This window comes from Carettochelys insculpta, chromosome 1 (assembly GCF_033958435.1).
Source record: "Carettochelys insculpta isolate YL-2023 chromosome 1, ASM3395843v1, whole genome shotgun sequence".
Lineage (NCBI taxonomy): Eukaryota > Metazoa > Chordata > Testudines > Carettochelyidae > Carettochelys > Carettochelys insculpta.
The window spans coordinates 134,100,357-134,114,853 of record NC_134137.1 but is presented as its reverse complement, the minus strand read 5'-3'; the positions used below and the strand labels follow the sequence as shown (position 1 = coordinate 134,114,853).

General features: G+C 43.5%; 1 protein-coding gene across 4 annotated transcripts in view; it reads right to left on the bottom strand.

Annotated features, from left to right (window-relative positions):
- The window catches only part of JADE3 (jade family PHD finger 3), a 79,982-nt gene that overhangs the window by 38,828 nt on the left and 26,657 nt on the right, over window positions 1-14,497 (bottom strand). For all 4 annotated transcript variants that reach the window (XM_074992125.1, XM_074992106.1, XM_074992114.1 and 1 more), the window contains 2 exons: window positions 10,561-10,620; window positions 9,255-9,337 (listed from right to left, as the gene is read on the bottom strand). In XM_074992125.1, coding sequence (XP_074848226.1) covers window positions 9,255-9,337; window positions 10,561-10,609 — 132 coding nt within the window. In that variant the 5' untranslated portion in view covers window positions 10,610-10,620. The remainder of the gene's footprint in view (window positions 1-9,254; window positions 9,338-10,560; window positions 10,621-14,497) is intronic.

The window sequence follows — 14,497 nt, the reverse complement described above, 5'->3', positions numbered from 1 at the left end:
GGGAGGAGGAGAAGGGATGGGAAGGCACTGAAGAGAGGGGAGAAAAGTTGGAATTCATTTAATTGCTACTCCTGGGGGTATTCTGCATCAGTGTGTGCGCACAGAATCCATGTCCCCTGTAGATTTCTTTGCTTCCTTTCAGAAAAATGATGCTCCACTCCTCTAATAATGCAGGCGAGATTGTTTAGGTGCTCCAGCAAGCTTGTAGAAGTGTAAATCATCATCTAGGAAAGGGTGGGCAGTCATGTCAGAGAGAGACACACACACACAGTCCCTTTCACTCACTACTGCTGCATACTCTATGTGAAAAGGCAGGACTTCAGACTGTTTCTGAAGAGGTAAGGTAGTGCAGGCTTTGTACCATTAGAGCAGAACATAGCAGCCTACTGGCTGAGTGAGTTGTTCCCAATGTCTTTGTGAACTCCCCCCCCCCGAGTACAGAACAGGTGTAAAAAGTTTAAGATTCCTTTACTTTGCCAAAGTGGTGTAAAGGATAACATGGCCTTAAAAATGCTTATAGTGCTAATGCCAGGAGCTGCAAGGCCAACCAGGCACTAGGACATCTGAGAGCACAAGTACTGAATCAGCACAATATCCAACAGTGCACGCTTTCAGTTTAGTGCAAGGCTGTAGTCCTGACCAGTCTCCTGTACAGATGTGAAACCTGGACCTTGTACAGAAAACATGTGAAACTGCTGGAGCGCTTCCACACACGCAGCCTGAGGTCAATACTGCACATTCACTGTCAGGACAGAGTCAAGAACCTTTAAGTCCTTGACAGAGCAGGAACCACAGATATTGAAGCCATGATTCTGAAAGCCCAGATTCACTGAACAGGGCACATCATACAAATGGAGGAGTCAAGAATCTATAAGCAACTCCTCTACAGCGAGCTCTCCCAGGGAAAAAGGAATCAAGGTAGGCCTCGCAAGAGGCATAAAGACTGCATGAAGGCCAACATTGCTCATGCTGGATTAAAGCCAAAGCAGCTAGAGCAGCATGCAAAACACCAAACAGGCTGGTATGCTCTCGTATGACATGCATATGACAACTTCGAAGAGCAGCGACATATGCCTGACTGATGCTCATGAGAGGAGGAAAGCAACAGCAGCAGCTACACTGACAGAGCCAGGACAAATTTCCTTACTCCTACTGTGAGCACCCATGCCGTTCGAGGCTTGAACTCCTCAGCCACATGCAAGTTCACAACCGACGAGCCTGTGCAAGCTCAAGATGTCATCATTGGACACAATGGACTACTAAGCGCTTTAGTGAACTGAACTGGTCTAAAATTTCTGGACTGAAAATATTTGGACTCAAAATGAACTGCTGGTTACTAGCATTTCTAGAAGTGGTCAGTAGTCAATATAAATTAAGAGCTTAATTCCTCAGCTCTCACTCTTCAGTTGTCTGTCATATACCACCTAGCTGCAAATACCTATTTCTAGCTGTTGGTCTACAGAGAGTAATATAGCCATGTTTGGCCATTAGACAAGGAGGTTTGCAGATTTCCTCCAATGCTCTTCACTCCCATTCTCCATTTATTGCATTGTAGTTTAAATAAATTACAGAAATAACTGAAACCAGAGCAGTTATATTTCATTAGCTTGACAAATAAAATATGCAGAATTTTAAAGTACAAAGCAAGAATTTTTACTTTGGCATATGGCCCAGGAGTACATAATTGCTCTGGTAATAAGATATTTCACCTCTGGCTGATAATTCAGACAGGTCTGAATACCACTACTCTGTTCTGGGTATAAGCTACAGCATACATTTTTGTAAAATCATGTGCTTAGTGATCACTGCCTTACCCAAAATCTTTGGGGCAGGGTTAAACCCAGCTTAGCAGGTACCTAACCTAGGATATAATTTTCAGGAGAGGTTCTGTATCTGAACTCAAGCACAATTTTAATTCATGTCCACCTCTTTCCACAGCTGCCTGACTGTGACAGTTCCATAGCACATGCATCAAGTTCCCTTTGTTTAAGTGCCAGCACAGAAGATAAGCCCTTTATCTTGTGCAACCTCTCTGGCATCCAATACAACCATGTTACTCAATGTATCAAACAGCCTGAGACAGAGGGGCATTTTTAAACACTACATAATATGTTCTGTCCCCTCTGATTCTTTTATGGGCTCATAAATCCCCTTCTTGCATTTTCACAGAACTCAAAACCAATGCATTTTCTCTTTATTAAAAAAAAACAACACATAGCAGATATGGGCCTGGGGAGTTTATGATGCTTTTCTAAACGGTGCCCACAAATTCTCGGCCCTCTGAGCCAAACTGATATTTTGGCAACCCACTTAGTTATAACTATTACCATTCCACAGAGGAAGGCAGATCATCACATTGCTTTAGCAAAAGGACACAACCCTCAACACTATCTATCAAATCCAAAGAATGCTTCTGCCCAGCCAGGTCTTCCAAATTGTAAGCTTGTCCCCAGTTTTCAAGTCTGGTTTGTTCCAAATCTGTCCCTTTTAAATTGGATAGCCCAAATCTGTTCCACGGCCATCACTAAAAGCAACTTATTTTTTTCCACTAGACAAAGAAGAACTGGGAAAGACCCATGGGGGCAGACAAGGAATGGAGGGAGACAAGGAATGGAGGCACCAAAATACACATTCATTCAATTTCCACTTGCATAGCTACAAGGATGTCAGTGTGGTGGAACCAATTTGACATCCACAACACCATAAATAGAATAGTAGTTATGTAGGTTTCAGAGCCCAACTGACCCACCTCACCCGTTGCATACTAAAAGTTGAAGGTTTTTTGCTTAAAAACAAAACTAAGCCTGAGGGTTGACCAGGGCCCCACAAAAAGGCTCTAATAATGCTATTAAACCTTTTAAAGTAAGGTGGAGGGATATATATATTGAAAAGCCACTTGGAATATATAGAAACCTAGGCATGCTATCCATTTTTATTACAGTAACCATTAACCACAGGTTCAGAAAAAGAGGGTGTGACCCATTATTATTCATGATTTAACAGAGAACAAGACCTAGCTTCACTTTCACTAGTTTGATATTTTAGTGCTTTTCACCTATTTATGCAAGAATTAAAAACAAAAGTATCCTGTAATCAAACATTACATGTCCACGTGTTTAAAGTATTTTAAATCTTTGTATAAAATCTGCTTTCCAATATGCCTCTTTCTGAAGTTTGAGGCTTTGTAGGGACCATAATGCTTGAAGATTAGGATTTTCCCAGAAAGTACACATAAACATCACCAAAAAAAAAGGTGTTTATATAATCTAATTGCACATTGACAGTTGCAAAGCATGCTTGGCCCAGCAATGGAACTTTTCACACTACAATCCTGCATGAACCAGATAAACATTTATTTCCCTGTTTCAAAAACTCTTCACATTCTTGGTATTTAAATGAAAAATTTCAATTAGGAGGACTGGTTTTACCCTACTTAAGTTCATATAAAGTCATTTTAATGGATGGGTCATCTCTAGAACCAAAGTAGAACTTCTCTACCAAACCTGAAGTGAATCATATACAGGGTTTCCAAATTGAGACTTAAAAGGATAAGTTCAGAATCTAGAGATTAAGTTTTTGCCCCTTTGTAGCCACCATAAAGCGATTCACACATTAAAAACTGGCTCAAAATTGAAGTTGTGCTTGCAGGTATCAGCTGCAGTTTGACTGACAACCCTAAAAGGGTTTAAGAGCGTTAGAAACCAAGGAAATGTTGTGTTAAGTTTTAAATTTCTCCAACAAGGCACCCGAAGTACTGTGAACTTTATCCCAGAATGTTAGAAGAAAAACCTCATAACCTTCCCTTATTCATCCATAAAATACTTTTTGTTCTTGACTACAACTGATAAGATTATAGTTTTTGAAAAGTGGCTACTGCCATTTAGGGTCTTAAAAAAAACAAAAACAAAACAAAAACATAAATTGCCACACTGGATGAAAATTCAGGATCATTCTAGTACCTCTCCTCTAATACTGAATAACTGGTAGTGGTCAGAGAAAGTGTAAGAGCCTGAAAATAGATAGCGTGGAGGGCTGACTCCCATACATCCTTAGACCCACCAGAGCCTCTAGTAATTTAAGAGTGCTAAAACATATGGTTTAGTATCCCTTCCCAAAAATGGTTAGTTACAACAGTAGATATTTTTGATCTCAATTAAAAAAAAAAAAACAAAAAAACTTTCCAAATCATTTCTGAATCTTGCTGAGTTCTTAACAGTAGCTATACTTGAGAGGGAGAGATACATGTCTGGCTACTGAACTGAGCTCCTATGAACTCCACTCATTTGAGTAGGAGTCAAATGAAGATGTTTATTCATACCCCAAAACTCTAGAACCAATAGATGGCCACCTGCATGTCCTCGATGGCCTTCTCAAGAGTCTGTGCCTTGAGCAGGCAATCATCCAGGTAAGGAAAAAAATAACCTATACTCTGAGCACTCGAAAGGGCAGGAGATCATCTATGCCTGCGACCAAGTCTTCAAATCTGTTTCTTAGGTTGAATAGGCTGAGACATCACTGATAGTGAGGGCATCATCGCTGAGGCTTGAGTCTCTGGCATTGCTACTATTGTTGGTCATCACTGGCATTTGCAAGGCTGGTATCTACTGTCTTTCTCCATGCTGACATGTGGCTACCTAGAAAGTATGGAGTAGTCCTGGAGTCCTTCACAGTGTACAGCACCTTGCTGGTCTTTGCAGCAAATTTCTCTCCAGTGTTCTGTACCTCCCATGGGAAAAGAGGAAAAATTGAATGAAGTGCATGGGTAACAACTGCTGCAGCAGCGTCTGTAGCATCAAGGGAAGCCTGGAGAAACGTACGGGAAACGTGTCCATATATCACTGCCTTAAATTGTCTTTTTCCTTTTGGAATGTCATTAATATCATCTGTAAATTTATAACAGCTCCCATGGTTGTATTTGGCTAGCAAAGCAATATAGTTCACCACCTTGAACTGCAGCATGGAAGAGGTCACAAAAGACTATTCTTTTGCTATCCTTATCAGATGGAATAAACTGAAATAAAATGCTGAGTCTCTGATGTATTGCTTCCACTACCAGCAAATTCGATGTGTGGAAAAAACCCTCAGCTCTTGGAGGGGGATGTGACATTTCCTATCTGCCCTCTTACAGGTCGGGGTATAGTGGCTAGGACTTGTCAAATATTCTTATCTCAGTCCCTGACAGCTCCATTGATTGGATGTGCGATTGTGAATGCATCTGTGGTTTCTAAGATGTCAGTCGATTCATGTTGATTCTTCAAAACCTCTCCTAAAGTAATCTTGAGCTCATAAGATACCTTTTGGAACAGGTCCTGAAAGTGGGTGAAACTGACCACTATGGCAGGTGGCAGCAGTATAATCACCTCATTTTGGTGACCAAGATGAGTTAATGTTATCAGGAGAGGTGTCGGGTGGCACCTCCTCTCTGTTCACAGTGCAGGGCCCTCCTGCACATCTGTCACAAACGTAGGCAGAGACTGAGGAGACCTGTTGCCACCTTATTGTTGTGTTAACTGATGTGATGTCTCCTGTAGGACCCACCCCCAGTGAGCTCCAATATTGCCACTCCCCAAGAAAGAGCAGGGGCATCAATATCAGGATGCTACGTCTCTGTCATAGGGGGACCTTGATCTTATTGGTGCAGTGCTGGTAGGAATGCTGTGTTGGGGGGAATTATGTCATGAAAAAGCTCCCTCCAGTTCTTCATCCTCATCACTGGAAGGTGAGAGGGAATAGCTGTTGGTACAGTAGTCAACTCCAGTGAGACACTGGTACCACTTGTAGGGGATTCAGTAGTTGATAGAGAAAAAGCAGACCTCTTTGATGAGTATACATCATCAGTGCAGACGATGCTGATGGGAATGGCCCAAGTACAATGCCAGGGCTACTGGGTAGGCATGGCACCGTGAGTGACTCCAGAAGTGGTTGATTAGTCAAGTGCTAAAGCCTTAGCAGCAGTGGCCAATGGCCTTCAGAGTCGTTTGGCGTGCAAGCCAGTGCTGTGGCAAAAGAGGCAGGCAACTTCCAGTCCCTAGCGCTGGAGCAGTGTGTACTTGCAGCAGCTGGAGCAGGGATGGTGCCAGAGGTGACCAAAGTATCATATAAGATGAGCTGCTGTGCAGTCACTGCAGAAGAAACAGACCTGCTCAGAGACCATGTCAATGCAGGCCGGTCTCTCTGAAGTGATGAAGCCAGCTGGTTTTATCCTGAAGAATTTTTTGTCCTAGTTTGACTTAGGCAGACTTGGACTCAAAGACTATTCCCCAATCTGTATCAGTGGCTCATCTGAGTGACTTCTCCATTAGTACCATGTCTCAGGTTTCTCTATTACCATGCCCTAGCTTTTAGCTTCCTACAATGGGCACGTTTTTGAGGAACACAGGATTCCCGCAAGCAGAGGCATTGAGAGGGGCCATCAAAAATGGAAATGGCCTCTCTCTACAGGCTCTGCATCTATTAAATAGCAATCTAAGCATATCAGTAACTGCCCAAGCAGACAAATAAGACAGGGAAAGCATGCCCCACCCCCCACCAGCTTCCCTGGAATGGGAAACTGTGGCCAATGGGCAGAGAGGCAGCGCATGGAGCCAGGTGTCCCCACCCTTCCCACCACAGGCACTTGTTAGCCCTTTCCAGAAGTCGCATGTAGAGCTCTGTATAGATACAAATGCCAGCTCATGAACAGACGCTGACATCTACTGATTTGTAGGTCTCTGCTCCCAGGACCCATGTAGACCAACAGAGAGGACTGCAGTGCCACCTCTCCCAGGAGAGGGAGAGTGCGCCCATGCCGGCCAACCTTCCCCTGAGCTTCAGAATACTTGTTCAGCTTCTCTTTTAAAGCAAGAGCCGACACTGACAAAATTCATTCAACGCTTGCCAAAAAGAAAACCTTGGGAGAACAAGACACACACCTCAGACACTCCCCTTTCCCACTAAACCATAAATATTAAGCTAGTAAGCAGCGTTTAAATTAAGGGACTTCCACCTGCTCTTGAACCGGCAAACAATTCAGCATTTCATTGTGGGTACTCTCTTGCAAGAAAGACGAGAGGAAATTTGAGGCATACATCTTCCTGGATGTAACTCAACCTAGGCATTTAAATGAGTCCCATCACAGCAATATCCAGGTGTCTAAAAAGCACTGTTCTCTTGAGCCAGGAACCTTGTTTGGCTTGTCCAGAATTTCAATGTTTTCCTCCTGCTGTCCATTCATCTTGGCACCTCTCTCTCTCTCTCTCTCTCTCTCACACACACACACACGGGCATTTGTGGCTTCTCAAGGGGCTTTTTCAGAAGGAGGGTTGGGGGGGGCAATGGTGGCACATAACTGACAGAGATATAGTTCTCTCATGGCAATGATCAGTTTATGCCAACCCCTAAGAAAGCATGCCGATCTTAGTAACCAGTGTCAAAGAATGGCAAGCTGTCCATCAGCAGCTAAGCCCCACATATAATGACACAGCCGTCACAGCAAATAATTGTAGGATGACTGACATTCTGCACTGTGGGCTACTGTGCCTGAATCTGCTCTTGCCTCTGGCCATCTCTGGAGTCTGGTTCTTCCCGCCTGCAGTGAGGGCAATTGGATAGTTTGATATTAATCAGGACTCTCCAGATATTAGAGGCTGTGTCTTACATAGGCAACTTATTACTCCCTCCTCCATCTCAATTCTTTGCACATTTACTATCCGGTCATCCTAGGTGACAGACGGAGAAAGAGACCATGGAATACAGGCTCTTACCGGGTGAATTCTCTTCAGCCCTAGCATGGTACAACATGACGGTATGTGGAGAAGCAGCAGTAGACACAATCATTGGTAGAAAGTGGAGTTAGGGAACAGAGTTCTGTGTACCAGATGGAGGACATCAGATAGGAGAGGGAAGAGCTGTGTCTAGAGATGGATTTTCTGACTTTTACAGGTTGGGTACATGTGTATGCAATGGGATGGGACGTCTCCTGACACTGGGAAAGCAGGGTAAGAGGTTAACGGAGGAAGTGTGTTCAGCCCAAAAGCATGGACCTTCTGTGTTCGCTCTAATTTTTTCAGTTCATGGGTGAAATAAATGATGTGCACCAGGACACATGAGGATATGCACCACCAATAGAAACACATGTGGCCCCCAGGAGGGAGTGCAGGGATTTGGGTAATGAGTGGGGGTAGGGGATCAGGGTGCAAGGTGTGGGAGGGGCCTATGACCTAGAGGAGGAGTGAAGTGTCTGGAAAGGGGTATGTGTACAGGAGTGAGGATGGAGGGTTGCAGGGGAAGTGGGGAGCTGGAGGCAGGCTCTGACCAGAGGCATTTAGCTGGATAGCCCCTTGTCAGCAGCCCAATAAGGTTCCTTAGCTAGGGTCCCAGCCTTGTATGCCCCTGCACATGCTCAGAGCAGCTGCAAGAGCCATGTGTGCTACTCTGAACTGAACGCTCCAAGCCCGGGGGCGGGTGGGGGGGGGTACTTCACATGCTGCCCGTCCTGCACATAGGCCACTGCTATTGGCCAGAAACTGGCCAATGGAAGCTGCAAGATTTTACTAGAGGCAGCATGAGAAGCCTCTCAATTCTTCCCCCAGGTTCACAGCATTCAGAGCCCAGCAACTTGGGCAGGCAGAGCACCAGCTCCCATGGACTAGATCCAGTGGCTTGGCAGGCCAGATCCAGCTCTTAAGTTGCACAAGCTTGGACTAGATTGACATCATGGTCAAGCACAGGGGAGTGGAACCAGCTGGCGATAGGTGTGTAGATACAGTGCAGCAGCAGGGGCATGCAGCAAAATTTAAGAGCTAGATTTGAAGTGATGAGGCTGGAATTGAACCAACAGAAGGAGGTGACCAAGGAAAATAGTCCTTTCCTACCCTGCCCTTTGAAGTGTCTCTATGTTTCATTTTGAAGAGGGTACCCCTGCCAGCCAGCATTATAACACACCAAAACACACATTTCTCCTTCAATATTCCCTCACCCCTTAACCAGAAAGGGTCTATTTCAAAACAGAAACAACCTTCAAGGAATAATATGTGGACGACCTTTTTTGGCTGCATCTCCACCAGTCATTTTGGGCCCCAACCACCACTTCTTTCAGAATACCATCCAAACATCCCATTTGTGGACTGAGAGCATGAAGTTTCACTTGAGAGATTTTACAGTTAACAGGACAATCCCTCTGCCTCTAAACTCTAGTTCAGAGCTTAGAGACAAAAACACACCCACCCACCAAAATCATCAGATTACCACAATCTAAATTGAACCAATGTTCTCACCTCAGCAGGTTTCTTTTGTTCATTTCCTGGAGTTTTTGATTGGCTTCTGTATTTGGAACAAGAGGAAAAGGAAGTAGAAGGACCTATTGAAAAAAAATGAAGAGTTTAGTTGTAACCCACTGAATTTCATGCATTTCCTTAACAAATTACAAGGCACTATAGACTTGATTCCTCTTTCTGGGCCAGCTATATAGAAACTCATGACATCTGTAAGACTGATTTCAGCCTCTTCTCAATAAGTCTCATTTCAGAAAGAATAAGTGAAAGTGTGATCACAGGACTACACCGTGCTCTGCCCAATACATATGAAGTGTGCGCAAAGAGCACTTAGTTATGCAGCTTCCTTACCTTTCGACCCAATGGAGGTACTACTAGCAAGACTAAGAGTACTGTGGTCTGACGCAGACTACAGTATCAAGATGGTGTTAAACTAAAGGGCAAAGGTGCAAAGATGCAATGACAGGTCTCTGTGTAAGTTTTTAAGAAGATACTTTGTCAACTACTAATGCAACATACACCTACATCTATGATACTCAACAAAAAGCAGATCATGTCATTGCCCTAGACAGTCTACATAATTTGATTCAAGGCTTCTAAACCTACTGCTCAGTGTCTTGAAAGACATAAATAAACCAGCAAAAAGTGTCAAGAAAAGTTAAAACAAGGTTTAAGACTCTGGCTAGAAATCTTCTCCATTTAAATCTCAATTCTGCAAGCCGATCTGCAGGTAGAATCCAGCACCCATGTGAAGCCCAAGTATTATTTACATAAATGCTAAAAAGGATGACCCATTCATCTCTAGGCAGTTGATGTGTGTGTGTAAAAATACATCCTAAATGACATATTTTAAAGGTAACTACACATACCTCCTCCCATGGACAATTTTCTGCTTTCAGAATTACAATTCCGCCCCCCACCCCCACCACTGTGGCTCTGCACAGGTATGGACAACCATTCACTTGGATCACCTTACAGAATTTGGGCTCCATAATAAACAAGGTTGAAAAAAATATATGTTCTTCTTAAGAACGCGCACACACTCTTGCATTATGGAATTTGCTCTGACAAAAGATGTACACTTTTATATTCAAAATTCCAAACAAGATTCAAATGATTTTCCTGAAATCATCAGGTTTTGTAATTTTCACCTCTGAAACAGAATTTGAAATACTGAAGTCTAGAAAAAGCAAAAAGGGAAAGGAACTCAAACTTTTTATTTAAATAGGAGACAAAACAAGCCCTTAAACCACAGGAGGAAACCTTGATGGGATGACAGACCAAGCGAAGATTAGTACATACTACTTACTCTCATTGTCTGAACTCTCACTGGTGCTTAGATGCCTGTGGCGTTTCATCCTGACGCATCCTAAAGACAGAAAGAAAGTTGATGCTCTCCATTCCACCAAGCAAGGACTTGTCTACACATTTGCCCTCAGTTTGGGCTGCAGGACGACAATAGTAGTGCACGTCAAAATGCTGCACTGAAACTCTCCTTCACACCTGCAACATCCACACCGGATTTTCTAAATTTGCCTCAGTAAGAACTGTTTCAAGATGATTACATGAATGAAAATGGGAACTTTTAGTTCATATCTGCAGCATTCACACAGGGCAGGTACCATGTAGAACTTCAGTGCACACAGCTATTCACAACACCATAGTCAGTGGCTCTTCAACTTTTGTACTGGCGATCCCTTTCACATAGCAAGCCTCTAAGTGTCTTCAAGGCTGAACACATAAATGCTGCAGGCAAAGCAAGATCTGAAGTGGAGGCTGGCTGCTCATGATCCCTCCACACAGTAACCTCATGACACAGAGGTTCCAAACCCCAGCTTCAGAACCACTGGTGTAGTCTAAAGTGCAGGGCCGCACAGACGTACTCCATCTGTGGACCACTGGTTCACAGCACACTAGTCACACACAAGGCAGGATTTCTCGGAAGAGCTTTTTTCGAAGCGTGTAAATATTTTGTGATCTAGCAACAGTCACAAACAAAACATGGCCAGCCACACACACAGCTCTGAGATTTAATACCCTCAGAGATAACCACAAACAAAATGTCTCCTTTACCTTTTTTACATATATTTAAAAAAAAAAGGGGGGGGGGGAGCAAGTTCAACCCGCTAGCCGATTCTCAGAAAAACAACACGGGTTGCTTTCTATATCCCACCTGAGCAGCTAAAGGAAGAGTTGCCATGGTGTCAGTTGCTAGCAGAGTGGGCAGATGCACAGAAATAAGATGGCAATAGAATTAAGTCACAGAAGTATAAGTAATACCTAGGGATTCTAAATGGTTAACAGGTAGGCACACTCATAAGCATGAGGTTTACCAATATGCTTACCATTTAACCATTAACCAGTCCTGGCCAGTGAACTCCAGTGATGGCCAGCCATTTTATATGCAAGCGTCTCTGGCCACTCGCGGACCCCACTGCTGCACTTAAGGTAACAGTTAATCACTCTTGTTAAAATGGTTAACTGTTTTAACATCGCTAGTAAAAACCACCTTTAGGGGAAAAAAAAAAAGAAAAAGACCGTTCTGTGAATACGTAAGGGTAGATTTTAAGTTGGGGGGGGAGGGGGGTATTCAGACAACAGTGAAAACAGTAATTTAAATGGTTAGGCCAGAGCCTCATTTAAAAGAAAAAGCTTAGCTACCAGAAGTGCCCTTTCAAAAGTCTGAAAAGTGACCAGGTGTCAATAACAATTCTATGACTGCGTTGTTGGATTAGGAAACCAGTATTTGTTATGTTGCTGTTTCTAAAAGGTTAACAATGAAACAAAAGGAGAGATGTAAGAAATTTGACCCAAAGATAAAAAGGAAAGATTCAGTTAAAGCAATGGACGTACAAAGCCGCAGCATGAATCCATACAGATTTTTACAGGCCTATATGCCCCACTGTAATAAAAAACAAACAGTTGGCTGAAGTGATAGCCCTTTTACAAAATGAAATTATCTCAGACATCTAAGCTGAAAATCTGCACCTCTGTATTCCAATTCCTGTCCAAGCTTGACTGAATGGCAGCAGCACCATATTACAGCGCTGCAAAGAAATTTACAAAGAGGAGGGAGAAAAATTGTTCTCCTTGGCCTCTGAAGGTAGGACTTAAATTGCAGCGAGGGAGATTTAGGTTGGACATTAGGAAAAACTTCTTAACTGTCAGGGTGGTTAAAGCCTAGAATAAATTGCCTAGGGAGGTTGTGGAATCTCCATCACTGCAGGCGTTTAAGATCAGAGATGATCTACATGGTGCTTGACCCTGCTGTGAGGGCAGGGGGCTGGATTCAGTGACCTCTTGAGATGTCTTCCAGTTCCAACACCCTGCGATTCCGCCTTGAACTTTAAAGAACTATTTTCAGTAGAATTTTAAAAATTACTCAAAAAACCCAATATTGCTTTTCTGTTTAAGGGCTTTGTAGAGAGGGAGCATGGCCTCCAAAAGTGGCAGGCAGGGATGGCCAATTATATCCTGGTGGACAAACCCACAAAGCCTATTGCTGCTGCACCAGAAAGAGGAGGAGAGTAAATGCAAAGGGTAGGCTCTGCAGCTTAGTCAGGCTAGACTACAAAGGGGGAGGACACTTCTCCCCAACTGCTGGAGTGGGACGCTGAGGAATACCTCTGTCATGAATGCATGTCTTTAAGGGGTTAAACCCAAAGATGGTGGGTTCTGTGTGGGACACAGCCAGCTGAGCTGATAGGGAGATGGTGCTTTTTCTTAACTAAATTGAAACAGTTGCAGGCTCAGTGTCTTTGTTCTGTGGCTGAAGCAGGGAGAGGGAGCAAAGATGCTTGATCTTAAGCAGGCTGAAAGAATCTAGTAAATATCCTGAACGCATCATAATAAGAGCATAGATATGTGAGTAGAAAGGAAATATTTAAACGGACATGGACAGGTTATTTTTATTGCAGGTTTGGTGTGGGCCTTTCTAGGTGTGTTGATGTATTTTTCCCCTGTACACTAGCTTCTAAGCTGAATCCCAGGGAAGTAATTCTGTTCTCTAACCTTGATGCTGATGTTTTTATTTGCTTTTTATTAGATTCCTTTTTGATTTGGAGATCATGTAAGATCTCCCGGTTAAGTCAAAGCAGTCTCTTGTCATACTTTCTTTCCTATGCAGTGGAATAGCTTGCTTTTAGGCCCTTAATCATGTCCCTTTGAAAAACTGCCAACTCTTCAGTTGTTTTTCCTTTTAGTCTTGCTTCCCATGGGACCTTACCTACCAGCTCTGAGTTTACTACGATCTGCCTTCATGTAATCCATTGTCTCTGTTTTGCTGTTCTCCCTTCTACCATTCCTTAATTAACTCTGATTTCATGGTCACCTTTCTCCCAAGCTGCCTTCCACTTTCAAATTCTAAACTAGTTCCTCACTGTTAGAAATCAAATCCGGAACAGCTTCGCCTCTACAATCTTTTTCAACATTCTGGGGGGAAAAAAGTCTTCAATGCAGTCCAAGAATGTATTCAATGGTGTCACGAAATCCTGTCAGAAAAGCCCCTGATAGGGTTTTGAGATGCCCCCAGCCTCTGGTGTATTGCAGGGTCTCCTTGGTGACAGGTCATGCTTGATACATTAACAAAACACAGTTTTACCTCACAGATTTCTTCAGAAAGTGATTTTAACTTAACTTAAAATCAATACATAGCCATCCATTTAATCTGAAGGGGTAACTTTAGGCAGCAAAGCAACAGCCTATGAATATTAATGAACTGTAACTGCCACCTATGACCATAAAAGGAAAACTTCTGGAAAGGTCTGAAGTCTCTGGACCTGTTGGGGTAGTTCTCTATCAGGTCCGCACCCAGCCCCCAGACTCATGAATAATTCATGAGTTGGGTGTATAAAAGAGGGCTGCTCACCACAGAAGGGGCCCTTCGGGAAGGTGTTGTCTCTTGACTTGGACCAGTCCCTTTCAGTAGCCTTTTGGGGTGAAGCAGCTGTAACATCACTGGACAGACAAGTGGCACTGAGTGGACATGGATTGCCACACCAAGCATCATCTGCAGCTCGAAGCCATACCATCACGCTGAAGCCCAGCAGCGATGGTTATAGACTACATCACTTGACACCGCTCCCCGGCAGGGGCCGACCGGGCCAGGGCCAGCCCTCACTCCAAAGAGACTTTTATAACCGACTGGACAACTCATCCACTAAGCAGCTGTGAGTTGAGGCTACAAAAGAAAGAAAGCCCGCTCCAGCTGCTGTATCCTTCTAATATTGACTCTTTTCTTTCCCTTT